This window comes from Astyanax mexicanus, chromosome 6, assembly GCF_023375975.1.
Source record: "Astyanax mexicanus isolate ESR-SI-001 chromosome 6, AstMex3_surface, whole genome shotgun sequence".
NCBI lineage: Eukaryota > Metazoa > Chordata > Actinopteri > Characiformes > Acestrorhamphidae > Astyanax > Astyanax mexicanus.
The window spans coordinates 24,577,550-24,605,512 of record NC_064413.1 but is presented as its reverse complement, the minus strand read 5'-3'; the positions used below and the strand labels follow the sequence as shown (position 1 = coordinate 24,605,512).

At 37.1% G+C, this 27,963-nt stretch overlaps 1 protein-coding gene across 1 annotated transcript in view; it reads right to left on the bottom strand.

Moving 5' to 3' along the window:
* acvr2ba (activin A receptor type 2Ba) overlaps positions 1 to 27,963 on the bottom strand; it is a 77,219-nt gene that overhangs the window by 12,013 nt on the left and 37,243 nt on the right. The window contains exon 2 of the mRNA XM_022673874.2: positions 5,140 to 5,347. Coding sequence (XP_022529595.1) covers positions 5,140 to 5,347 — 208 coding nt within the window. The remainder of the gene's footprint in view (positions 1 to 5,139; positions 5,348 to 27,963) is intronic.

Genomic DNA, 27,963 nt, shown 5'->3' with positions numbered 1-27,963 from the left:
AAAGACCTGTAAGTTAACTGAGAAGGCATGTTTAACGTGCATACACATACAGCCTTGCTGTGTGTTCATGTTCTTTTAAAATCGACTGCTTTTTTGCATCGTTCAATATTTATCAGCTTTAGATTTGTTTTTTTGGAAAGAAATTTAATTTGCTGCAGTATCTGTTTAAATCTGTGGGCCGAGTTTTCACCAGATTCTCACTGTTTAATTGGATGATTCTTGAGGACAACAATTTTGTAGCACAAATATTGATTCTCAGATGGATTGAGATCTTTGACTTGGTCACTGTTGGTTAATTACCTTTCGGCTGTTCTACCATTCATACACTTGAAATTACAATCCTGGTGAAAGGTGAAGTTGCTGAGAGTAAAGCTTGTAGTTGTAAGGAAATTATAGCAGATTGTTTTTTCAGTCTCTCTTTGCAATTTGCTCCAGTCCCCACTGACAAAAAAACATCCCCAAAATATGAGACAGCCACCCCCATGCTTCACAGCCGGAGTAGACCTGTCAAGATAATGGCTTTTTAATGACAATACATTGTTGTAATAAACAATACTTGCCATTTTAAGAGCATTTTATGCCTCAGTACACTGTTTTGAATCTTTTAAATATACTGTGTGAAATTATGCAGTCTTTGCTCATTTAGTCTGAAGTAACATATCTTCATTTGTCACAGTCCACTTTGTGTGTGTATAGAGACACTTATTGATGCATTGGGTACTGCACTGCTTTCCTAATATTAATAGGATTTGTGTGTTTTTGTTCATATCTTCAAGAACATCTGTATTGCAAAAAAAAAAATATATATATATATATATATATAAAAAGATACCGTAAAATATTGTAATATTATTTCATAGCTATATCGCCCACCTCTGCTGACCACAATCATTATCCCATGTTTTGGCTCGTTCACTGTTAACTCTTAATGTGTTTTGATCAGTTTTTTTCTTGCGTAATAGTTTCTGGCCTGTAGTAAGCAGAGATTTTGATATCACTGACTGTACGAACACAAAGAGAATGAACCAGCCTCCCCTCTGCAGAATGAAGCAGAAGAATGGCCGCTGAGCGGGCACGGCAGGAGTGCACTACTGACCTCAGCAGTGGGGACAAGAGGGAGAGATCTAGCACTAGTGTGATGATTCTGCTGATGGGGCACACCCTGACTAATGCTCAGTCAGCGCTCTGTGGCACACAGCCCGTTATTCAGCACTGCTCTATTTGTAAGGCCGGGACCGAGCGCAGGCCTTTGCCCTCGTTGCAGGGGAGCAAGAGGTGAGCCGAATTGCCCGAAGGAGACCGTTCACCCCTCAGAGGGATCAGTTAGGGGATAAAGCTGTGTCTGAAATGGCTCCCTACTCCCTCATCAGTGTTGCACTATATAGGGAGACACTATTTAGTTCAATAAGCAGAGGTGAAAACAGGAATTGAATTCAGAGAGTTCCTCATCATTAATGTGCGCTGAGCTCTGAATTTAAGTTAGTGACTGTATATAGCTGGACAGAGCATCGTCTCTCAGAAGTGAAGCCACCACAGCTTGGGCGCCCCCTGCTGTTCGGTTGCAGAAAGCTGTGTAACCCCACCCATCCCCATAGGTTTCAATGGCAAAACAGACAATTTTCAATCACGTTTTTTTTCAATATACTGTTATTCTACCTCCTTTATTTAAATGCAACAGATAGTGTAACCTCTGCTTATATTGTATTTTGTATATCCCCACAGAATTCGTTTTTTAAACCGTTATTTAGCTCTATTCAAAAAGGTGTGGTTATTGTAAAAGGGCTGGGTTACTTGCTTTAATTCAACATTCACAATATTTTATTTTAAGAATAAGCTACTATTTTATTGTCTTATACTGAAGAGGAATAAATGATTATTGCAGGGCATAAATAACTGAATGGTCTATTGAGGAGTAATTTTTTTGCTGGGGGATCCCCAGAGGCTGACACAATCAGAGAACAATTTCTGACATCCCCTGACAGTATCATAATATTGAAGTTTCCCCAGCAGGAGATACAAGCTGCTTTTATGCACATCATTAACAGAGATGAAAATGCCATGAACTCACACTAGGGCTAGGTGATATATTAAAAAAAAATAAAATAAAATAAATAAATAAATAAATAAATTACATCTCAATATGCTTCAGAGGAATGGCAATGTATAATAAAATATGATAAAAAGCTTAATAAAGAAAATTTTACAAATACCAGTATTTATTTGTAAGACCAAACACGCTGGATATTTAAACAGTAAATATCTAAATGTGTATTCAAGTAATAAACATTTTACATTTTTATAATGAATAAAAAAGGCACTTTTCATATCATACTGTATAGTATAATCTCTGAAGGATTTTAATAATTATATTCCATGGTAAAGTTCATAGTTAGAGAGTGGGGACGGGTAACAAATGCTATTTTTTTCAGTGTTCGAAGCAGTTTTTTTTTTAGTTACATACTATGCTTACTGTTTAATAATATGCTTAATAATAAAGTGTATTTTAAAGTTATTTTGTGTGAACATATATACATGTAATTTCCTGGGGACAAAAATTCGGCAGAATATGCCATATATAATAATAATTCTTTAAACAAAATTAAGTGTTTAGAGTCTCTTATTTCTGCAAAAGGAGGATCTACTAAATATTGATGTAATTTTTCTGTTGGGGTGCCCAAATTTATGCACCTGCCTAATTTTGTTTAAAGAGTTATTGCACACTTTATAAAAAAACTATAAACTTTATTTTACTTCTCAAATATCACCCAAACCCTTTTTAAAACAAATTAAAAATACAATATTTATGATGTGATTTATTATTAATGTAGTTTATTCCAAAAGGAATATATCGCCACTGTCCAATAAAAGCACTTATCTCCAAAATAGCAACTTTACAGGAGAGAGAATGGAATAGAATTTTAATGGAAGTCAATGTAAAAAGAGTTTATTTCAGGTGGTTTGGGAGAATTTCTATTGGCCCGTTGGCACAGTGTAAGGGACATTTTGTTCAAATTATGTAGTAAACTAAAAATCGACAAAATTGGAGATAATTGTTTTTCATAGGACAGCGATGATATGCTAAACTAGAACAGATTTATGTGCAAGTGTGTCTGCGTAAAGTCACAAGAATCAATTACAAGAAATCTGTTCAAAAATAAAAATAATAATAATAACAAAAAAAAAAGGATCCTCAAATAATATTCGATTCAGCCGCTGAGAATTCTGTTCAATACTTATGAATTAAGCTGCTCTTTGCTACACTACACTCTAATCCCCCTTCATCATTTTCAATCCAGGTACTGACATTGATTCTACATCCGAATGAAGAAATGCGATGACTATGAATAGAAATCGAGCTCTAAAATGAAGGCAATAGATAAGGCTGAAAAAAATCAGAGTACTGTGCAGCTCCATCTCCACCTTCACCAGTGTGCTTTAATACCCTGGAGGTGTGCGCTTATCCACGGACAGCCCACACCACGGCGGACAGACAGCGCTGCTTTCTCACAGCACAAACCTCTGTACGAGCAGCATAATCCAACACAGAGACTGATGCCCTAAAGATTAGGCAACCTGGGATTGCTTTAGTAATCTTTTTTAAGCAGCAGTTTTGGTGACTGGCCCACTTTCACAGTATTACAACTGCAGGGGAAACTGTTTCGCCAATACTCCCAGGGTGAGGAGCTCTTCGGAGCGGAGCATTAGGCGTTATGAAGAAGTCGTTCCTGTTTATATGACCAATTTCACAACATAAACTAGAAATCTTTCATTTTGTTGTTGCAGTGGAGTACCATAATACATAAAGCACAGAAATGTGCACTGGGAGACGATCCGCTACCTTCTATATCCCAGCGGATTCATTCACCAGTGCTGTTGACCTGTATAACTGGGAACTATGTGTTCTTTAAAACAATAGAAGGCTTTTGTTAAGATCTTGTTAAGTCATGTAGGGGTAGCAATATCAATTATATCATAAATACAACTATCTATTAACAGGATTCTTCATATAAAAGCATTACATTTTTTCTAAATAACTTTTGAAACTTTTGAAATTTACACTGTAAAATATATATCTTCACTGATCTGCAAAAAACTTTTCCGTTATTACCACTTTCATTATTGCCATTGTAATATTCAATGACAACTTAAATGGCAATTTCTTTTTAGGTTGTGTCAAAGAGCTGGCCAATATGATGGTATGATATATCGTGTCATGATAAATCTGCTTACTAAATCAACAATATATTTTTACGGAATATTATAAGTACTTATACAGCTGACCCAACTGTACATTACTTTAGTTTAATAATTACTGTACTTGGCATAATTATGCAGTTTTTTGTAGTAGTAGTATCTGCCACTGCTTATACATTATGTCTGTCAATACATACAGCTCTAGGAAAACCACTTCAAAATTATGAGTTACTTTGATTTTACCAAATTGAAAAACCTCTTTTGCAAAACCTAAAGACTAAATATGTAGTTTGTTGTGTTTGGGCACTTTTGGAGACACAGACCAAGCTGAGTGTAAACTGTGTGAGTGAGCCCTTTACCCCTCTCCCGTTGCACTTCTGTCCCTCAGCACTGTGTGCAGGTACTAAAACAAATTAGTCATATTTTTATAATCAATACGGTCAATGATACTGACTGATTGTTGCAGCCCTATTACAAACTCTTTATAACATTTAACCGTTACACTAATATCAGCACTTCAGGGTATGTTTGTTGTACTCAGACTACGGTGGAAACAATACCCTTGAATGATTTCAAATTTAATGGCACATTTCTGGAAATCTTTTCTTCTGCCAGTTCTACCAGTGTACAGGTAGTCACAAAAGTAGGTCAGCAGTGAGTACAGTGCAAAAAAAAAAAAGTAGCTCTACTTAAAAAAAGTAGCTCTACTTAAATCTTAGCTGAAACGACTCAATGATGTTTTTTAACGTTTTTAACTTTCAAACACAATACAGTTGTTAAGCCTTGGGGGGCAGGGTCATTTTAGAAGAATATCTTGCTGAAAAGATGATCTCAAACAGATAAATGATCAGATGATGAAACAGATAAATTCTCAATCATAAAATTTAAAACATTTCAAATCGCCTAAGAAACAAAGCAGTGTGTGTGTGTGTGGCTGTGTCCGACCTGTCATAGCAGTTGAAGTCGTCCAGCCAGCATCCTTTCTTCACCAGTTCGATGGTACCCGAGTTGTTGCGCCAGGAAGCGTAGCAGTGTGAGCGTTTGTCCTTCTCGCCCTCGCAGCGCTCCACTCCGCTCTGGTTGGTCTTCTCAATCTCCCAGTTGATGTTGTAGTACAAACACTCGCGTGTCTCCACCTCTCCATGGCTGGGTCCTACACAAACACACAAACAAAATGTAGGTCAGTGGTGCTCAGACTCACAACTGCTCTGTGTGGAAAGTCTTGGAAAATGGAGAATACTATGTGACTCTAAAAATATATCAACTTTGTGACACCAATCTTTAGTAGCTAAAAATCATGATTCCTTTCTTGATTCCCTGGGACAGAGCTTCCTTGGATTCTTAGCAAGTTTGAAGTCTCTTGCTATGCTATTATATTATCATTATGTCACTGGCATTTAATGGTCCTAAAATATTTATAATATTGTTTAACGCAATAATTTATGGAACAATATTTAGCACCACCAAAATTGTTAAGGGCCTAGTCGAATTGTGATACATTTTCTAATCAAATGGACTTAATACTTTTTTTTAAGCATATTGAATACATTATTAATGCTTAAAGACCACTGACCCAATAACAAATTCTGTTACAAATACTGTAGAATTTGTCCTGTTTAACTGATTTAAGGATATGACAATTTGAGTCAGAACAGTTCATAGTAATCAACATTTACACATTTTTACAATAATTACCATCTAAAACTACAATTAAAGACACAAAGATACGTATCAATGTTAAACAAACACCTTACTGGAGAAATGTCAATGTAAAAAAAACATTTAGTCCAGGTCATTTTTAGACTCATCATGAGAAAAAAAAAAGCTACACAAAGAGCAACTAAAAAAAATAATCTTATTTTTTACTTGCATTAATTATTAAGGACTGAAATCTACAAAGTCTCCACCTTAAATTTCCTAACATTATGTTTGTTTGTGTTTAGTATTTTACCTGTTACTGGCTATATGGCTTTAAAATGATATCACGGTATTTCATGTTTTTTTCACGATAACGATACTTACGATACGAAACACTGAATTAGAAGAATTATTTAGAATTTTATTGTTGCATATATGCAATATGATATGCAATATGATATGGCTAACTGAGATATTAAAAAAAAAAAGAATTTTATCAGATTTGTAACAAAAGTCTATGATCCAGAATGTCATGATACTAATAATAATGCACTCCAAATATATCCATATATCCAGGATTAAAGTAAAGTAAATGATACTGGACAGATAGATACTGGTAGATATATAATAGGAAATGAGAACAGTGTGAATTTTTCTTTTGCTAAAAACGGCAAAAAAGTAGAACCCTGATATGATGATTAGAAGTGGGTAATATGGCACAATATTTCAGGGTATAATATTGTTCATGATATTAAAATTGTTGCCAATATTATCACATACGATATGATACGGCACACCCCTAACTGTATTAACCAGAAACAATAATCAATCAAACAATTTACCATTCTAACTCTCAGACTGCAAGAAAGCAGACTACATAATTAACATGTGTCCTTGTGAAATACCCTATAGGTCGGTACTTCTAAAAGCTTTGAGAACCACTGCTCTACAAGGTTATAATGGACCCAATTTACTCAAATCTGTGCTAACTGTTCAGCTGCTGCAAACAGTCTCAGATCTGACACATATTTCTCCAAAAATCTAGGATTTCCAGGCCACTCAGTTTCACACAACCCGTCAGTTTCTCAGAACTAGCGCTCGCTCTCAGGCAAAACCATTCCGTGCCACAGCCTGCATTTGGCTATGTGTCAGAGATGAGCAACACAAGACCTCCATCCAATCATGATAGAGGAAGCTCTGGTTCCTTGTTTTGCCAAAACAGCATTTCAGAAACCGCTGGAATGAAAGCTGAGAACATTATTAAAGGCTAAATAACTGTGTGATCATGTGAACAGACCCACAGTAACCCCACAAACTACATAATACAGCGGGGCCACGGAGGGCCGAGCAGAGGCGGAGCGGAGAGAAAATCACACCCAGCGTCGCACTTGTAGTAAAGTCTCAAGATCTGGCTTTGAGAACAGGTCTGGAAGCGGTTGGGCCGATTTTGTGATGCAAGCCAAAGCAAAAGAAAGTCTGGGTCAAGCTGACCTTAATCTCACAATTCAGAATGTGTGTAAATCTTACACTCAGCTCAATTAAAATTCTGTGAGCAGGCCACTTCTACCGTGAGCTGGGAACCGTGCCAGAGCTGCGCCCCTCCTCTTAAAAAGCTCTTTCTTTTTCCAAACACTTAATGCTCTCTACAAACAGAACCTCAACTGCTAAAGTGACACTGCTGCTGCTGCTGCTTTCACTCTGCACTGACTCAGTGCAGATTCTGCTATTTATAGGTATATGTTTAAGTAAAATGAACATTGGGGTTTTATTCTATAAACTATATATATAAAAAACCCCAATAAAAATAACGTTATTTAGAGCATTTATTTGCAAAAAAAATCAGAATTAGCAGAATTAAAAGAAAAAGATGCAGAGCTTTCAGATCTCAAATAATGCAAACAATACAATTTCATATTCATAAAGTTTTAAGAGTTCAGAAATCAATATTTGGTGGAATAAAATCATTATTTTTAAGTGGTTTAATTTTTTTCCAGAGCTGTAGATTCACATCCATATAAATACTATATGTCCAAAATATCAATGGGAGAACAATAAAACAAACCAAGACTTCTTAACTTTTAATGGAAGTCAAGTAAAGATTTTAATCCGATTCATTTTGGAGCATTCTTCTCATTCACTTATAATGAAATTCTAATACACTGTAGAGAACAAATGCCAGATTTACACTGTGTTTAAAAGTAAAAAACAGCAAAGACGGAGGAGATACACCAGTGATACTATTTAAAACCAATTTCTCTCAGGGAGGAGAATGGTTTGGCTTGAGGAAAAAAAAAAAAGTGCAAAAACATTTTTGATAAAGCTAGGTTGATCTAGTTTGGTGAACAAGGCTTTATTCCGGACTTCTGCTGGATACAGCAAGTCAATTCCATAAGCAGCTCACCTGAATTAACAGCCTTAAACACTGATTTATCAAACCAGGCACTGTTTAATAACTAATGCTAGACATCCATGTTTTCTATTTTATTACTCTAATATTAGTGTTTTACTGAACTAATAAAGAAACATTTACTACATAGATAAGTCATAGTTTAATTTTAATCTTCATAGGTGCCTAAAACCTGTGCAATGTACATAGAATACATTCAGAAAGAAATTGTAATGCTGTATTAAATCCAAAGCTGATTAAAACAAGCCATTTCATTTTTAGCATTAATCATCATCATATTATACCTTTATGAAAATGATTGGACTGATAGTGCCATGATAAAGGCAGATTTAATCATGGAACACAGATCAGAGGTTAAACAGATTAGGATTTGCCCAATTATAAAGATTGTTAAAATAATACTAGTTAATTTACTACAGTGCAGAGTTAAAATACAGGCCAAAAGTTTGGACACACCTTCTCATTCAATGCGTTTTCTTTATTTTCATGACTATTTACATTGTAGATTCTCACTGGCATCAAAACTATGAATGAACACATGTGGAGTTTTATGTACTTAACAAAAAATGACCTGTCCTCCACAGTCACCGGACCTGAACCCAATCCAGATGGTTTGGGGTGAGCTGGACCGCAAAGTGAAGGCAAAGGAGCCAACAAGTGCTAAACACCTCTGAGAACTCCTTCAAGACTGTTGGAAAACCATTTCAGGTGACCACCTCTTGAAGCTCATTGAGAGAATGATGCCAAGATTGTCAGAGCAAATCACAGCAAAGTGTGTCTATTTAGAAGAAACTAGAATATATATCTATATATTTTTTTATTATTTCACCTTATTTGTTAAGTACATAACTCCACATGTGTTTATTCATAATATTGATGCATTCAGTGAGAATCTACAATGTAAATAGTCATGAAAATAAAGAAAACGCATTGAAAAAGAGAAGGTGTGTCCAAACTTTTGGCCTTTACTGTATGTTTGAAAAAAAAAATCTGAGATTTGATGGTACTTTTTTTTTTTTTTTTTTTTACGTGCGCTTGCATGTCAAATGTCAGACAAAAATAAGCACAGTGGCATATAATATATTTTCTTGACCTATAATGATATTACACTTATTCCATATAGCCCAGTCCTATTGTAAGGTTCTGTCAGGCTCCTGTTCTTTCTCACAGAGGTGTGATAGTGGGACTGAGGTGTCCTCAAAGCATCACTCAAAGCTGAAGTCTCAGAGGAAGGCAGTCTATAGGAGGCCAGCGTGGCCTATCTATAATGAAGTGAATGACCCAGGATAGCACGTACGCTAACGCTGCAGAGCCAGTCCCAGCACGACGACAGGGGGTTGCGTCACCCTCACGAGCGAGGCTGCGTATCAGAAAGCAAAGCTCAAGGGTGACCGGGAGGACTGTGTGCTAGAGGTGACGTCCTTTAGGAGAGACTCGGGCATGTTTCTGTGTCACCACATATCACAAATCAGGATAATGAAGATGCCTGGACAGAGAAGGTGGCTATAGGGATGATCCTGCTTTACTAAAACATAAAAAAATAAAATAAAAAAATAAAATATAAAATTAATAATAATGCGTTTATCCAGAATAGAGGAGAGCAATTCAACAAAATTTTGTTGTATTTAGGCAACTTATCTTACATGTTGTTTATTGTGTTTATTTGTATTTTTATATACATATTATATATATATATATATATATGACAGTGAACAGTATTTTAGCCAGTCACGTAATGACCAACGCAATATAGATTGCAGTAGGTGAAGAAAAACATGTATATTTCCCAAAATACGATAAATTACCAATTTGTTGTCGTTAAAAGGGTTTAATTGTTTTGCTACGCTATTCTATTATCATTATGTCAGTGGCATTTAATGGTCCTAAAATATCAATAATATTGTTTATTGCAATAATTTCTGTAACAATATACTGTATACAGCTCTGGGAAAAATTAAAGAAACCACTTCAGTTTCTGAATCATTTTCTCTGATTTTGCTATTTATAGGTATATGTTTGAGTAAAATGAACATTGTTGTTTTATTCTATAAACTACAGACAACATTACTCCCAAATTCCAAATAAAAATATTGTCATTTAGAGCATTTATTTACAGAAAAAAAGACCTCATATATTGCAAAGAAAACAATTTCATATTCATAAAGTTTTAAGAGTTCAGAAATCAATTTTTGGTGGAACCCTGTTTTTTAATTACAGTTTTCATGCATCTTGGCATGTTCTCTTCCACCAGTCTTACACACTGCTTTTGGATAACTTTATGCCACTCCTGGTGCAAAAATTCAAGCAGTTCAGTTTGGTTTGATGGCTTGATATCATCCATCTTCCTCTTGATTATATGCCAGAGGATTTCAGTTTGGTAAAATCAAAGAAACTCACCATTTTTTAGTGGTGTCTTTTTTTTGCACAAAAACAATCTTATTGTAACAGGTCTAGTAATATTATGATACATTGTCTTAACAAAACAGACATAGTACTTTTTTTTAAGCATATCAAAGACATCATCGTACACTGACCCAACAGCAAAATCTGTTACAAAGACTGTAGAATTAGTCCTGCTTAACTGCATTAAATATATGAAAATTAGAATAAATGGAATGGGACAATAAATCGATATTGCAATATATCGTATGTTATTTGGATAGATCTCCATAACTCGAAGACTCGCCATCGATTTGCCTTAGTAAAGTTACTTGTTGATTACTGGTTACGTAATAAATTGGATTAACCTGCAGTGAAGAATATTGGTAGTCATATTCAGACGCAATTTGTGATATTGAAACCAATACATTAATAATAATAATTCCTGATTTTTGCTTATTTACAGTCAGAGTATTTCATCCTATTTAGTAACACAGATGCTGTGAAGTATTGTAGAGACTTGTCTTTATATAAATATATTGAGTATCACAGAATCACAGTACCGTGGTATCATCATCATTAGTGTGGGCGATGTATTATAATAATATTATATTTTTGGGAGATGTCTTGTGATTCCTATTTCTAGTGTTTGTTGATGCATTTGATTGAAAATAGCATGTACTGTATTGAGAAATATGGTGAATCATAAAAATGTTTTTTTTTTAATATCATGATAAAAAATAATAATAATAATAATTTTGACCATATTGCTCACTCAGGCCTAATCAAAGAGCATATTGATCAGGAAAAAAAAAAAAAAATCAGACAGCCCGCTTTAACATCCTCATTATAAAAAGACAGCTGTTCATTTGATTTAGTGCAGAAATGCATCACAAAGTACCCCGAGAACTCTAAAGTTCATTAACTCTGATGCAGTCACTGTTAGCTGACAATTAAAATGAATAGCTGCTCACTGCAAACGCCGTCTTCTGCCACAGTCTGGAAGAAGCAGTGAAGAAAATCTGTATAATTTCTAAAGCTGTTTCCCAGTCTGGAAATGAAGCTCACCTCTGACGGGGTCGGCTCAGTATAAAATAATGAACTGCGCTGGGAATGCGTGATTACAGCGCAGAAGAACTATCAGCACATATTCCCCACGTAGACTGTAGGCAGATTTGTCTACAATCAGCTGGGCTGAGCTGAGAGAACCAGAACTCTCGGACAAGGGCAGCGTATCCTTGTGTGCGAGCCCGGTGGAGGTGGGGTCAGGGTTAGGAAGATAACACCTCAGGTGCATCCACAGATCCGAAGAGGAACTGCCCTATCATACTGATCCAAGATCAACAACCTTCAGGAGGTTTATCTGATAAAACCTTCAGAATGACTCGTATCGGGGGCTGTGGTGCAGCTGCTTAAGCTGTGTTTAAATAAATGTGTGGGAAACAAAAGTTACGTTTTAATAGATGCGAATTGCTAATTTGCTGATTTATATTATTCTTATGATTTTCTGCTGGATTTTTGATATTTTAACTTCCCTTAGAAATTAATGGGGTGGAGTGAAAACTTTTAAGAATCTTTTCACTGTAACACCTGTCCATCAACATGGGGTACCACAACAACCACCTGGTATAGCATAGCAACCTCTTACTGTACTAATCACTAGGTAAAATCATAGCAACCACCTGAAACACCATAGAAATTCCCTTGCCACATTGTAGCACCCATATAGCATCCACCTATATAGCAACACCATAATAATCACCCTGAGATACTCAGTTCACTTAACATGAAATTCTGTCTCATTGGCTGAGCGCTGCTACTATGATCAGGAGATTGCTGGTTCGAATCCTGTTCATGTAGCTTCCCATCAATGCCACAACTAGCATTGCTCTCTCCAAAGGGTGATGTCCACAGAACAAGGCGTCTGTGAGCTGATTTTTTACTTAATTTAAAACATACATACATACATACATACAGTAATAGGGGTGTCACGATTCTCTAAATCCTCAATTCGATTTTATTACCGATTTTAGGGTCACGATTCGATTCTCGATTTTATTTTTATTTTTTTTTACAGCAGAGAGGCCTATGCCAATTTTAGATTAGTCTATGGTCAGTCACTGGTTTGCAAGTTACAATATCTTATTTCAAAAGGTGGGCTTGATATAAGTGATGCAAAGTGATACAGGTGATCTGTAATACACCACATTTGGCACTAATGGTCAAATTTAAATAATTTAATTAAGATATATTTGTAATGCCATCTAGTGGCTTTTTTTTGGTAGCAGCAGTGTGCACTATTAAAACAGCAATGTGCAACATAAAATAAATAATAATTAAATACAGGAACAGTCATGTACAAAATAATAGAACAATTAGAGCCTTAACAAACTGAACTCTATCCTACTATATAACAGTTAAACATGAAAAATAAGACTCGGTCCATGAGAATGGCAATTTTTTTTCTTTCATAAAGATATATTATTAACTTTATCTGAGAGAAAAATGCTCCTTAAGGTACCAAAACTATTATTATATTTGAGGCTAAACAAAACTTAGAGCTTAGAGGGAGGGATCGTCGATCCTCTTTTTGACTTCAATGCTCGAGACCATGACATAATTTCGATCGATTTCGATGAAATATCGAAATCGTGACACCCCTAATAACTAATAATAAAACTGGCCTTATCAGTAGGTTATGGAGAAATCAATTAAAAAGCTCCAGATTTTGTGAAGGACACTAGAGATTCAAACAACTCAGAGACTTTCTTTTTTTAACTCTGAAAGTTTGATACATATTTTCGTTAATGTATTAACATTGAATAAAGCCAGTGAAGGACAGCTCATTAGAGACACCGGGTTTTTTGGTAAGCCAACAATTTCCTAGTTTGTTGTGACTGAGAATTTCATCATGTAAAGTCAGATCCTGTGTCTGACCTCAGATTAGAATAAAGGTGGTATGCTCCAGACTGAGTGTGTGTTTGAGGGGAAGTGTGTGTGTGTGTGTGTGTGTGTGTGTGTGTGTGTGTGTGTGTGTGAGAGAGAGGGAGAGTGCAGACAGAACAGTAGGCCAGTGAGCTGTTCATCCCCTGCCTGGCGGGACCTGCATGCGTGGAGTCCGTGTTTACTATATAACGTGAATTTGGCAGCGGCTGCGACGGCAGATGTTCTCGCCAATCTGTGCGTTGCGGTTGCTAGGTAACGGCGAATGTGGGAGTAGCACTGTCACCTCACCCCCCCAGACAAAGGCCTTTTTTCAGTGAATCGCACACACACACACACACACGTACACAGACACACACACACTGCTGGGCTGGGCTGGGCTGTAAATGAGGACAGGCAATGCCAATGTGCTGTTTGAGTTGCTGTACTACTAGGGGCGCATACTAAAAGCCCCACTGCCTCAGCAATGGACCCTCTTCAACATTCAGGGCCTTAATTTACGAGCTTCCATGGGGACACTGAGGCTAATGGCGATAGCAGATGTCAGCAACACAAAAGGAAGCATGTCCTAAAAACATTACTCGAGGAACCGGACCCTTTGAGACGAGTCTTATTGCCACTGGTCAGCCTGTACATTATGTGGGCAATATAATTTTAGTGTAACCAGGCCATTTTTGCAAGCTTTTTACATCAGCTGGCAGATTGCCACAATAGTTCCTCTTGCCCCTACTCTCACGCCCACTCCCCCTATTCTGAATGCAACACGCTCCTATCAACAAAAACAGTCAAATATCTTAGTGTGTTTCAGAACTGTCACTATCGATTTTTAGTAATTGAACAATAAAGATATTTGTTTAAATAGCAAACCCTTCATTGATTTTTTTAATGATTTTTTAAGCAGGGGTATGCCATATGGTATTGTACGCAATAATATCAGCAACATGTTTTAATATCACAACCACACAACTACCATGAACAACTGATTCAAAAATAAAACAGAAAACCTGATAAACAAGGTTTTTGTGCAACAAAGACAATACATACTTACAGGTTTAAGTTAATTAAGCACATTATTTAAAACCATTAATTTCAATAATATGATTATTTTTCTAATATAAACAACATATTACCTTAGAATTTATACACAAAAAACATAAAAGTAACAAAACTTTTTTAATTCAAGAAAGCTAGCCTGAATATTTCTGAATGCCCCAAGAGACAAACATTTAAATTCTATTGCCATCTCACCTGATTATGATCATTAATCATTAAGAACTGATTATTTATATATACACAAAGAATTTCAGTTAACAGTCATAACACATCAAAATTTTAATAATTAATTTGGACCAATAGAAATGCTTTAAAATGACCTGGAATAAAATATATTATCTTAAGTTTTCTCTCTGTTTTTCTATTAATATGCTTAAGTTAAGGAACTTTTTTCCTTACATTATAATTATGTAAACTACAAACTAACAAATACATTTTTTCACACATGTTCATTTCATTGACTTAATACCTTTAATGTGCTCATCTCAACTGCTTTAAAACTTTTTAAATGTTTTAGGATGAACACATCATGTATAACAAAAAAAAAGCTCAGAAGTCACAGCACAGCTAAGAGGCAGCTGGACATCAGATATGAGTATATTCCAGGTCTGAGCACCAGTGAGACTTGTGTTCACGAGTCTGTACGTGATTAAAGAACTGCAACCATAAATAAGCCACCAAAGTATGCCTGTCTGCAGTGGCGTAAATAGACAGAGCTGCTGGTCTAGTTAGAACATGTAGATCTCAGAACCAGTAGTAGGATGGGGTTATATGAACTTATCTAGATTAATCTAACATTTTACCTGGAGCACGATTCAGATAATTCATTCAAAAAATATTATTTAATACATGTTTTGTATTAGAACTGTAGAATGGGCAGAGTAGTGTCATGCTGAATATGCTATGCTTCTGACTTCTGACTGTGTTTTAAGGAAAGAATACATGAACATTAACACTGGGCAAATGCATCAACTATTTTTTTTTTAACTCAAGAAATATCTCTTAATCTTGACATTCAAGATTATTTCTACTCAATATCTAACTGCTGGCTTTTGATAAATTTTTGATTATGCTCTTTATAATGCTTCAGCTCTAACTATAGCTCGGTATCACTCGTGGTAGGGCTGCACAAATTCTGCACAGATTCTGTCTTTGCATGTGCTAAAATGTTCTGCACTACATTATTTTTATGTTATAGTATTGGTAAAATTATGATCGTTTAAATAATAGAAAAAGTTTACAGATTTAGTTTTTTAATAAATGTTTGAAAAAGATTATACACTAAACACAATTTAGACATTATGAGCTTTAATTTGTTGCAGTAGCCAATATTACAATAATCACAAAAATATACAAATTTGAGATATTATCTCATCATTTAATTAATTCAGGGAACAATATTTTGGTGAAATGGCAAAACACTAACATTTTTTGCAATAGTATAATCAAATACTAGAGTTTTATTTAGTATAACAGTTTTAAACATTCAGTAGAAAATCTTTAAGGTTTGTGTATTGAGTACACAGAACTTGACCAAGATTTAGTAAGAACATTTAGTAAGAAAATTATGCACAAAAAACATAAAATAATGCATATGCAAACAATCAATTGAACAAAAAAACGCTCTTTAAAATGTTACAAAATCATAGCTTTTATGACAGAATAGCACCATTTCTCACAATATAGATTTATTTTTTTTTATCGCAAACGATACAGTGTGGAGCACTGTACTGGACAGATATAATCTGTCCCAAAAAAAGAAAAGTGAGAAGATTTATTTGCATCATGCAGCAGAAAAGAAAAACTAGCGTAACTATTGTAGAAGTGCATTGAGCTGAAGTGTTATATTGTGCAACCATAATTAGTGGTCACTGGTTTCATAGCAGGAACTTTGAAAAGTAAAACAAATTGAAGAGCTAGTGAAAGTGTAGGGAGCAAAAGAAAAATAGTGAAAATAAGAGTGAAAGGAAGGCCCAACCGTCCAATCCTTTCAGTGGAAGCTGCTTTATGTTGCTGGCAGTGACGGCACCAGCACAGAAAGTCAACATCTGTTTCTGCTGTTCCTCTGAAACTTACACTCTTCCAAACCACACAGCCTTCTTTAAACTTCTCGCCTCAACCACAGCACAGCTCACTCACTCACACGCTCCAACAGCAAGCATCCAGCCACGGAGCAGAAATCAGAGAGCAATAACCACATACACACACCACAAACATCCACGCTAACATTCAAACCAGCTTACTAACATCTCACACTCCCACAACACTTTACAGAGAGCAGAACGCTGAAAGAGCTGTTACACATTAGCTTGAGGAATGTAGTGTGCATATCGTGAAGAATGATATTAACTGCTAGCTGATTCAGCTAGCAACGATCAGCCATCCAGGCCTACTGTACAGTTTGATCCAGAGGAACATCATCACTTTGCCACAGATAGAGGGCAGACAGTTTGGAACTTTGTCTTATTTACGCTACTACACAAGGAACTTTAGAGCTTGGAGGCCAAATGTCCCCAATGAAAAACAAAAACAAACAAACTAATTGCGATTTTTACATAGAATATTGCGATTGCGATTTAAATTGTGATTATAATTGTGATCCAATAAAGCCTAAAGCTGTATTATTTCGATTGGTTAACATAATATTTAATATAATTATATTTGATATAAATTATATTTTAATATTCTTCGGTTAAAGGCAGTTGTCAGTTTTATTTTTAAATTTCAAGGAACACGGTGACGTCATGGCATGCGTGCCACAACGTTGTGACGAGTCTCTGGAAGAGCAGGCTGCATCGTCACACACACACACACACACACACACACCCACTGGCGGGCTATTGGCTAATTCAAATCGTAGCTCCTGCGACTGAAAAATTGTGTCAATTCAAATCGCGATTTCAAATAAAAACGATTAATCGTTCCACCCTATACACAACACTATGGATAACAGCTCCTACTAAAGTGTAAATACACCCTTTACAGCCATATGTGTGTGTTCATTGTGCAAACCATCTCGGTCTCTGGTGAAAGCTTGGTTGGCATTGAAGGTGCTTTCACACCCACCTTGTTTGGTCTGGACTTTTTATTTAGCTGTGAAGTAAAACAGCAGGTGAGAGGGCTGCCTCAAATAGCAATACACTCCAGACCAAATGACCAAAATCTGGTCCAGCTAAAATAGCTTTGACTGGATTAGAATTTCTTCTACACTGCAACTAAGTGAAATATGTCGTAAATATAGAGACAAACCGCTAGTTAATATCACCCTGGTTTACTGGAAAACTGGAAAAAGGGTTTCTCAGTGTAGCACGGTCAGAAATCTGTAAATCTAAGCTTACTGTAAGTAAACGGAAGCACTTTACTCTACCAAATAAACAGTTATCAGGAGAGAATTGCATGTACAGTGCCCTCCATAATTATTGGCACCCCTGGTTAAGATGTGTTCTTTAGCTTCTCATGAATTGAGTTTTGTTCAAAATAATATAGGACCACGATGGGAAAAAAAAGTAAAGTCCAACCTTTAACTCAAGTAAATTTTAAGGGGGAAATAAAATCCCTGACTAAGAAATAATTATTCTTCATAAAATCACCTGTTCCACAATTATTGGCACCCCTAACAATTCTTAGGAAATAAATTTAATAAAAGTATTTCTGTCACTTCTACAGTAGTTTACGAAGTTGATCAGAGTATGTAGGAACATTTAATTAGTAATTCACAACTTCCTGTTTCCCTGGGGTATAAATATGACGTGACACAGAGGCCATTTATCTTCAACATGGGAAAGACAAAGGAACATACCATTCAAGTGAGGCAGATGTGTGTTGACCTTCACAAGTCAGGCAATGGCTACAAGAAAATCGCTACTTGCCTACACCTGTCCATATCTACTGTCAGAGGAATTATTAAGAAGTTTAAAACAACTGGAACAGTGGTAAACAAGCCTGGACGAGGACGCAAGTTTATTTTGCCACCACGCACAGTGAGGAGGATGATAAGAGAAATAAAAAGTTCTCCAAAGCTCACTGTTACAGAATTGCAACAAATGGTAGCTTCTTGGGGTCACAAAGTCTCCAAAACAACCATCAGGCGCTATCTACATGCCAACAAGCTGTTTGGGAGGCATGCACGGAAGAAACCATTTCTCACTCACAATCATAAACGCAAACGTTTGGAGTTTGCTAAGCGGTACTGGGACTTCAACTGGGACCGTGTGCTTTGGTCAGATGAAACAAAGATAGAGCTTTTTGGCAACAAATGCTCTAAGTGGGTCTGGCGTAACACAAGAGCTGAGTATGCAGAAAAGCACCTCATGCCCACTGTGAAATACGGCGGGGGATCAGTGATGCTGTGGGCCTGTTTCTCTTCTAAAGGCCCTGGGAACCTTGTTAGGGTGCATGGCATCATGAATGCTCTAAAATACCAGGACATTTTAAAACAAAATCTGGTGGCTTCTGCCCGAAAGCTGAAGATGGGTCGTCACTGGGTCTTTCAGCAAGATAATGACCCTAAACATGTGGCCAAATCTACACAGAAATGGTTCACCGCACACAGAATCAAGCTCCTCCCATGGCCATCTCAGTCCCCAGACCTCAACCCCATTGAAAACCTGTGGGGTGAGCTGAAGAGGAGAGTGCAGAGGAGAGCACCCAGGTCGTTGGATGATTTAGAGAGAATGTGCAAAGAGGAATGGTCAAAGATCCCTCTTTCTGTATTCTCCCATCTTGTGAAACATTACAGGAGAAGATTAGGTGCTGTTTTGTTGGCAAAAGGGGGTTGTACAAAGTATTAACATCAGGGGTGCTAATAATTGTGGCACACATGATTTGATGTTAAATAATTATTTCTTAATGTGGGATTTTTTTCCTACTGAATAAATTCACTTGAGTTAAAGGTTGTATTTTACTCTTTTTTTCCATCGTGGTCCTATATTATTTTGAACAAAACTCAATTTATGAGAAGCTAAAGAACACATCTTAACCAGGGGTGCCAATAATTATGGAGGGCACTGTAGATAAACATCCAGCGCTCATTTGACTTTAAACTCAACTGTTTAAATAATTTAGCTTAACTTTACCACCACCCAGCAGTGAGCCTTGTTGAATTAGAAGGAAACATGGTGATACCCCTGTTCCTAATTAGTATCATATAAAGTACCTTGTAATCCGGTGTGTCTTACAGTCCAAAAAATACGGTACTACTACTACTACTAGTACTACTACTACAGCATTGAGACAAAATGTCTCAAAAACAGAAGGGGAATGCAAAATTGCAGCTATCCCCTATGAGATCAAATGCTAATAAGAAATAAAAAAAAATAATAATACTATCTTCATATTACATGTCAATTAAAGGAAATTACAACAAATTATGGCTCCTTATTCTCCATTCACAGACTAAACAACGCTTATCCTCTATTTAGGCCAAAGCAGAAAAAAGCTATCCAAAAATAGTGTTTATAACTAAAAATACACTTCTGCTATAAAAAACCAAACCAAACTTCAGAGATTATTCCTAGGATCAAAGAAACGCTAGCAGCCGTGCGTTTAAGAGTAAGAGAGAAACGACAGAGACAGAGAGAGAGAGAGAGAGAGAGAGAGAGAGAGAGAGAGAGAGAGAGAGAGAGAGAGAGACTCATTTTCTTTGGCCCATAAAGGCTGTCAGTCTACACCACTGTGTGAGCATGCAGGCCTTGAAAACACAGCAACACAAAAACCTCAAATGCCACAGACATTCCTGACAAGACCTTGCATTGTAATTGGAAACAGAGACAGCAAACCACAAAACAAAACAGTTGGCTCTTCATCAAACCAGACATATTTAAGTTTTCAGCCAAGATCCTCCTAGCATGTTAAGTTCAGTAAAAAAACGAGAAATCCAGTCCGTGTTCGGAACATCTGTGAACTCAAATGACACTGTTAAATAAGGAAAGTTCCAAAATTATACACAATATAATATAATGTATTTGATGATATTTCTTAAAAGAAAAAAAAAAAAGGTGTCAAGTCAAGGTTATTTTTTTCTCTGATCTTTCGTTTCAAAACACGTGAAATACATCTTAATCCAAACTCCAAAAATAAAAAGATATCCTCAGGGAACAAAACCAATGAGGCAGACATTATGTATTTTCTTCAATAAGAACACCCAATCCCTCAGGTGTGGAAAAACTGGTTGCCCAGTTTCATTCAAAAGCTGGTTACATGCCCTTTAGCGGTACTAACATCAACTAAACGCTCTCTGTAAGTGCTGGGGTTTCCAATCCTGGGGTTTCCAATCCTATCCTATCCTAATCTTAAACTGACTCTACTTGTTTAGTCTTAAAACAACTGACTACATGCTTCTGCTTTGGCTGGAATGAAAACCAGCAGCCACACCAGCTGTTTTGTAGGTAAGACTGGACAAAAACTGGACCAGGCCATTTAAAAAGTACACTACATTTTTCACAATGGAAAGTAGAACTGATTTAGTGATATCATTGTCTTTGCCAAAATTTTTAACTTTAAAAAGGCAGTGATTTCACAGATATAAGAGCCAATGTCAGACAAGAAGCTCCACTTCAGAATAATCTGTGCAGAACACTTTGTTCCAGAACTAAGAAGGATAATCTAGGTGCTTCTTGGCAAACTTGAGGTCAGTGATTTTCTGGTGGCTGAGTCAATAAACTTGACCTTAGCTGAGGACAAGAGATTAGATGCTGTTCTCTGATCCTTTGTCACTTTCTGGATAAGTTCTTTTTGCTCTGCTCTTTGTACAGATTTCGAATGGATGTCCTCTGCTGGAGAGATTATGGGGTCGATGTATTATGGACGCACAAGGTAAGAAAGGGAATGGAATTCTATGTACTGCATGTTGTGGGGAATGGATATTATATTTTATTAAAACATTTATTGTTTACAAACAACATTCTTAGAAATTTGAAAGTGGCAGTCCATTTTATTCGGTTTCCAAATTGAAAGCAGAATAATTTTATACCATTGAATAATGTATAAAATATTGTGTTTAATTGTATCAGTTTGCTAAAACGACCATCCCTGCTGAGCCAAATACATTATATATTTATATATAGTATATTCTAAAAACTGGGGTATCGGGTCGCTTTTCGTGGGAGTTCTTCTGGCCACATCACGCATCTTTATGTACTTACGTCACACGTACAGCCTCTAAAAAGGATCCGGCTCAGTTTTATTGAACGCGAGCTGCTGGTGGAGCAATGGAGACTTCAGAAGGGGAAACTCAGAGCTCAGTATCTCATTCACTCATAGTAAAAACAAACTGTGTAGTTGAAGTAGGCCTGGACAATAATTCGATATCGGTATTTATCGCGATAAGAAATGTTTCAATAACGGTGATATCACTTTTGTGGTATATCGATATGTATTATGTACAGAATCTGTCACGGACAGGCGTTTTTTACTGGCGTCAGCTCGCCGCAGAGCCAAACACATTCAGCCCCCATTAGCTGTGCTACCTCAGTGCGTGATGACGCAATCACACAGGCACGTAGCCAGATAGGCTAGGCTAGGCTAGGTTAAAATGGCTAGGCTAGGCTAGGCTAGGTTAGGTTCAGGTCCGCTCCGCTACGCATCTAAAATGTCTCGAAACGGAGCCGGGACGAGCGGATCCAAGGCTAGGGTAGACTCGGTTCGGTCAGCCGCTGTTTCGCTCGCCCATTCGCGCGTCCGCTCGCTCGTCCGCTCGCTCATCCGCGGCTCCGCTGGCCCAGCCGCGGGTCCGCTCGCTCATCCGCGCCTCCGCTCGCTCATCCGCGCCTCCGCTCGCTCATCCGCGGGTCCGCTCGCTCATCCGCGGCTCCGCTCGCTCATCCGCGGCTCCGCTCGCTCATCCGCGGCTCCGCTCGCCCAGCCGCGGGTCCGCTCGCCCAGCCGCGGGTCCGCTCGCCCAGCCGCGGGTCCGCTCGCTTGCCGCTTTGCTGCAAATTGTGCCGGTGAGTGGAGCCGACAAGCAGCGTAACGTTAATACATCTAATCTGTTCCACCACCTCAAGCATCTTCACTACATACAATATTTTCCTTATACTGACTGAAGCACTTTAATAGATTATGTTGAAACTAAGTTATTTAAAGTTTATGAATCCTTTAGGTTTGTTTATTTGCCGTTGATATCATGTTGAATACCTCTTGTATTCTGGCTGAAGCACTTTAATAGATTATGTTGTCACTAAGTTATTTATAGTTGAAAAATCCTATAGGTTTGTTTATTTGACGGGAAAATCTTGTTGCTTTTATGTATATAAAGGCTTCTTGTATTATATATCCTAGTTAAAAGACTTTTGTTTTAATCTGTTAAATTTGTTTACAATGAATAAGAAGCTCTGCCTCTGTTGTCATTTAAAGTTATTTTTATTTGTAATAGTTATATAGGCTTATGTTTGACAGGGATGTCATGTTATTATTTTGCTATATGCAAATAAAATTGAGCATTGATTTATTTTGACTACTTTTATTTCTAAAGTATTAAAGTTTTTGTGAAAGGAGGTTTCAAAGACTTAAAAAACATTTTCATACAGTAGTAGGTACAGATTTCCATTAGATAGATTGATACAAAAAGTGCAAATACACAGTTAAATAATAATTTAAATTTGCAGTGCAAGCTGCAGAGATTGCAGGGATTCTTTTTCTGAGGCCTTCAAAGTATTTATCGATATCGAAATTATATCGTATCGACCGAAATTTAAGGAATATATCGTGATATAAATTTTGGCCATATCGTCCAGCACTAAGTTGAAGTAAAATTTCTGACTGCACGCACTCTCTATCTCTCTCTCTCTCTGACTGAACATAACCTGGATTCGGATTCATCAGCTCTGAAAGGAGACCGCATCACACCCGCCCCGTTTAAAATGATTCTTCCGCATGCTCTGTGAAATGACCCTTTCTCACCAGAGAGGGCCCTAAATCCGAAAACTTACAAACATCAGTAATGACATTATTTTATGTATATGGCAGAATGCCAATGATTTACATCAAACAAAGCCAATTAATTTTATTAATTAAATTATTTAATTAAGTATTTAATAATAGGCAATACACATAGACTTTTCTCTGACATTTGCCTACAGTGTGCCTTCCCTCATCAGTCCTCTGACTTCAGTGCAGCACTGAAATCTTCTGCATACTCTGGTTCAGGTCATTACTTTCTGCTCTGCTGGTCTAATTGCTTCCCCCTGGCTAATTACAAGAGGCATATGTAATCTTTACTTTGGAACGAGAGCAAGTTGGAGAGATTACACTGGATAAACAAGCTGTCAGAGCCTCTACTCAAAGACGGAGGTTTGGCACAGATGCTCAGACCGCATGAAAAGCTTGTGGTTCACCAGCATGGTCATGATTCACTGCTGGCTGAATACAGTTACAGGAGCTTGCAGACATCATTGTACATTTCCTTCTGACCAAAGACAAACATATGTGGCGGTGAGAGGAAAAAAAAAGCTACACTCCGGGTAGACTGACAGTCAATATGTGAAGAGAAACAATATTATAGTATGTGTACGTCAATGCTTTGGTATAAGTATTCAAAAACGTTTGACAGTCAGTGGAGATGTCGCTTAAACATTAACAGAGTGTGGTAAATTTGAGATTTTGTGTATTTGTGTATTTTTGTATTTTATTATTAATCCCCCATTAAAGGCTGCTGCTTTGGAAACAATAAGAGACCACTTAAAAATAATGAGTTTCTTTAATTTTACCAAATTAAACATTTCTGAAATATATTAACAAGAGAAAGATGATGAGCCTTGAGAATCAGAGGATGATCACAAGCCATCAAGGAGTGGCATAAAGTTATCCAAAAGCAGTGTGTAAGACTGGTGGAGAACATGCCAAGATGCACGCAAAACTATGATTAAAAACCAGGGTTATTCCCCCAAATATATGTTTCTGAACTTTTAAATCTTTAGAAATATGAACTTTTTTTTATTATTATTATTTGAGGTCTGAAAGCTCTGCATCTTTTTTGTTGTTTCAGCCATTTCTCATTTTCTGCAAATAAATGCTCTAAATTACATTATTTTTATTTGGAATTTGGGAGAATTGTTGTCTGTAGTTTATAGAATAAATAAAATATACCTATAAATAGCTAAAAAATAAATAAAAGCTATATATGTAAAATACTTACAAACAAACACACACACACAGATACCAACTTTTATCCAAAGGTGTGCCATATGACACACTATAAATTTTATAAAGCAATTTTCATAATATGCAATACAGAATAAGCTAGTCAAATACGATGTGTTACAAATGGAATAACTGGTAAACTGGTAATGCTTGGAAATTAAAAATGTTGGTCAAAATATAAAACATTTGTCTGAATACTGAATGTTCCGAGTGTTCTTCCATGAAAGAACAAATTAAACAGTATACATGTTTTTCTCTTTGCTTTTCAAAGAAAACACACTTACAAAACTACAATTTAAAAAATTTAACATTCCAACAGACATGCAAACAAAGCACAAGATGACTTCAGATAACTTATCTATAGTTAAGCCAGCGAATAGACCAAATAATTTATGCCCTTTTTGCCATTTTTGGCTGAATACCTTTGGTTTCTGAATATTTGGTGCATCCCTAATTTGTACTACCTCTCGTTTCTAGGCAGTTTAAACTGTTTCTGTGCCCGGCCCTGCCTTCCCCTCCCAGAGGATGTAAATAAACTTCACTTGTGAGCCAGAAGTGCCCTGCCCTTCCCCTGTGCCTTTCGGTGCCAGATCACCGGCTTTTTTAAGGCCTCCAGTTGATTTCCTGCCAGAGCCTCTGCCCCTGTTGGCGCGGGGACCCTCTCTGGGCCCAGCCTCGTCACAGCACTGGAGCACTGCACTCCTGTTCTTGGCAGCTTACCTGAGGAGCGGAACTTGACCGTGAGCTCGCCACCCCCAGCGGAGCCATCCGAGCAACCTCATCTGAGTGCTGGTGGCAGGAGTACAGTCCAGTACAGTGCAGTACAGTGCAGCCCATACGCTCCAGTTTACTCTGCTTTTCTCCTGCACTCTGCTCGGCAGAGAGAGCCGGGTAAGTAGGAGCCCTAGCACTCATAACGAGGCTGACAACTGAACAAAAATATCCCAATTAGCATAGCAGGCTTTCTGCTACACTGCCCTAAGCATCCAGAGGGTCACACAAGGACGGAGGCTTTGGGGGATCTAACCAACAATGAGCGCTGCATATTCTGCCCAGTTGGACTTTTTTCTATGATAACTAGCTTTCAAACCTTATTACCACTGGATGTGTGTAATGAATTGCTAACAACATGGGTAATCTCAATAGCTGTGCACAGTGATGGCCCAATTTCCACTTCTGCTCGGTGTGGCATGTTGAGAAGTTTTATTCCATCATTTATGCACTGAAACCCATTTTTTCCACTCTAATCCCAGGCCTGCCTAAGCCTATGGGAGATTCCTCCTATGAAATAAAGCAATTTGATCAACTGGTATGAGCATGAAAGAGTGCGTGTCAGTCGTGATGGTATGTTTCTTTAAGATGGCAATATCAATAAATTATATCCTTCTAGGAAGAGCTTTAAGAATATAGTCTTACTCAACCATGTGACTCCATATAAGGCAAAGCCAGAGGGACATAAAAAATAAAAAGTATCATCAATTCGACTCCTCAGGAACTCCATTTATCCAGCTCTGGGCTTTTTAAGCACAGTACCCGTCCATAATCCTCAATGCTAAACAATGATTTCATTCACCACAGCTGTCCAACATTCAGAAGCACATGAGAAGTTAATCATCAACATCTGCCACTGAGAACTTCTTGGACGTGCAATACAGAGAAAAAGAAAAGTATAAATACAAGCCAAATGGGGAAAATGGAGAGAGAGAGAGAAAGAGATGGAGAAAGAAAGAAAGAAAGAAAGGAAAAAAAAAAGTGTGCGCACTGGCCTGCATTGTCCACCAGGAAGAAAAGGACCGGCATTGTTACTCTGGTGCTGAGTCCATTAAAGCATTCATAGAGGAGGCAGCACAAAGGACCGCCTCGGAAAAGGGATTCTACCATTCATTCTGCTCCACTGACAAACTCCTGACAGAATGAGCGCTGTAGAAACACTTTAACCCTGTGATATGCTGCTGTAGAGCTAGCTGATAGCATGCATATTGTAGGCCACCGTAGTATGTTTTAAACACAATGAGGGAAACAATAGCCTCACTTTTTAAATCTAATTAAATCAATTCTCAATACTGGCTTCAGTACTTTTGTGATAGTTTGTTAACCACCCCGGGGTCAATAAACACACCAATGCATCAAAAATAATGTTTCTAGAAGTTTCTATTAATATTGTTGCAAAACTACAGTGCAGAAACATAGATCAAATAACTCCTGGATCTGTAGAGTCTGTTTTTTAATGCGTCTTAGCTCAAGATCAGGCGTGACTCACAATCAGAATCATGAGTCTATAAAAATGAAGATTTTTTTTGATGATTATGTGCAAAGACAAAGAAACAAACTTACTTAAAAGGCTATGTTTAACAATAAAGTAAGTCTTTAGTGATTCTGAGTCATAATTGGTCAATTACTTAAACATAAAACATAGACAGACTCACAAATTCAACAGTTAGACACAGGCTATGTTCACATTTCAAGCAACATTGCTCAAATCTGATTTTTGCTTAGATCTGATTTGGCTCAGATCTTGACAGTTCACATTCACAAATGTAAGTGATCTGTATCTGTCTGTAATGTGAACAAATCTGTCCATGAAATGCCTCACATGAGCACATTGATACATGTATATACATCGCCTTCTTCACCAACAATAAAAAAACTCATATTTGAGTGATGACGCGTAGCTGTATAAAGGGAAATGGATGAGTTAGCAGCTCATATGTGGAGCATCTTTAGCTGAAGTGGAGAGTAAACAGCTGGTCTGAAGTACATGCTCAGGTCAAGGAGGTGAAAAAAGATCAGGCGGTTTGCTTTTGCTGTTTTTGCACCTATAGTGCATGAATAAAAGCAAAAAGAGGCATGAATTCCAATTTGACTGTTCACATATGAATGTGACTAAAATCTGATTTGAAAAAAAAAACAGACTTGGCACATTCACACAACCAGGAAAAAATCAGATCTGAGCCACATTGAGCAAAAAATCGGATTTGAGCCACTTCAGCCTGGTAATGTGAATGTACCCTTAGACACAGTTAGACACAGCATCAAATTTTATTGATCGTAACCGGTTCAGGGTTAAAAACGATGCATTTCATCAACAGCTTTAGAGTGATTGTGATGCTACACTGATCAGGTTTGGTACAGTGTTAACTGCACTGTAACTCTGGTGATGAAAATGCTTTATAACCAGATTAATTTTTGTGTATAATCCTATAATATTACTG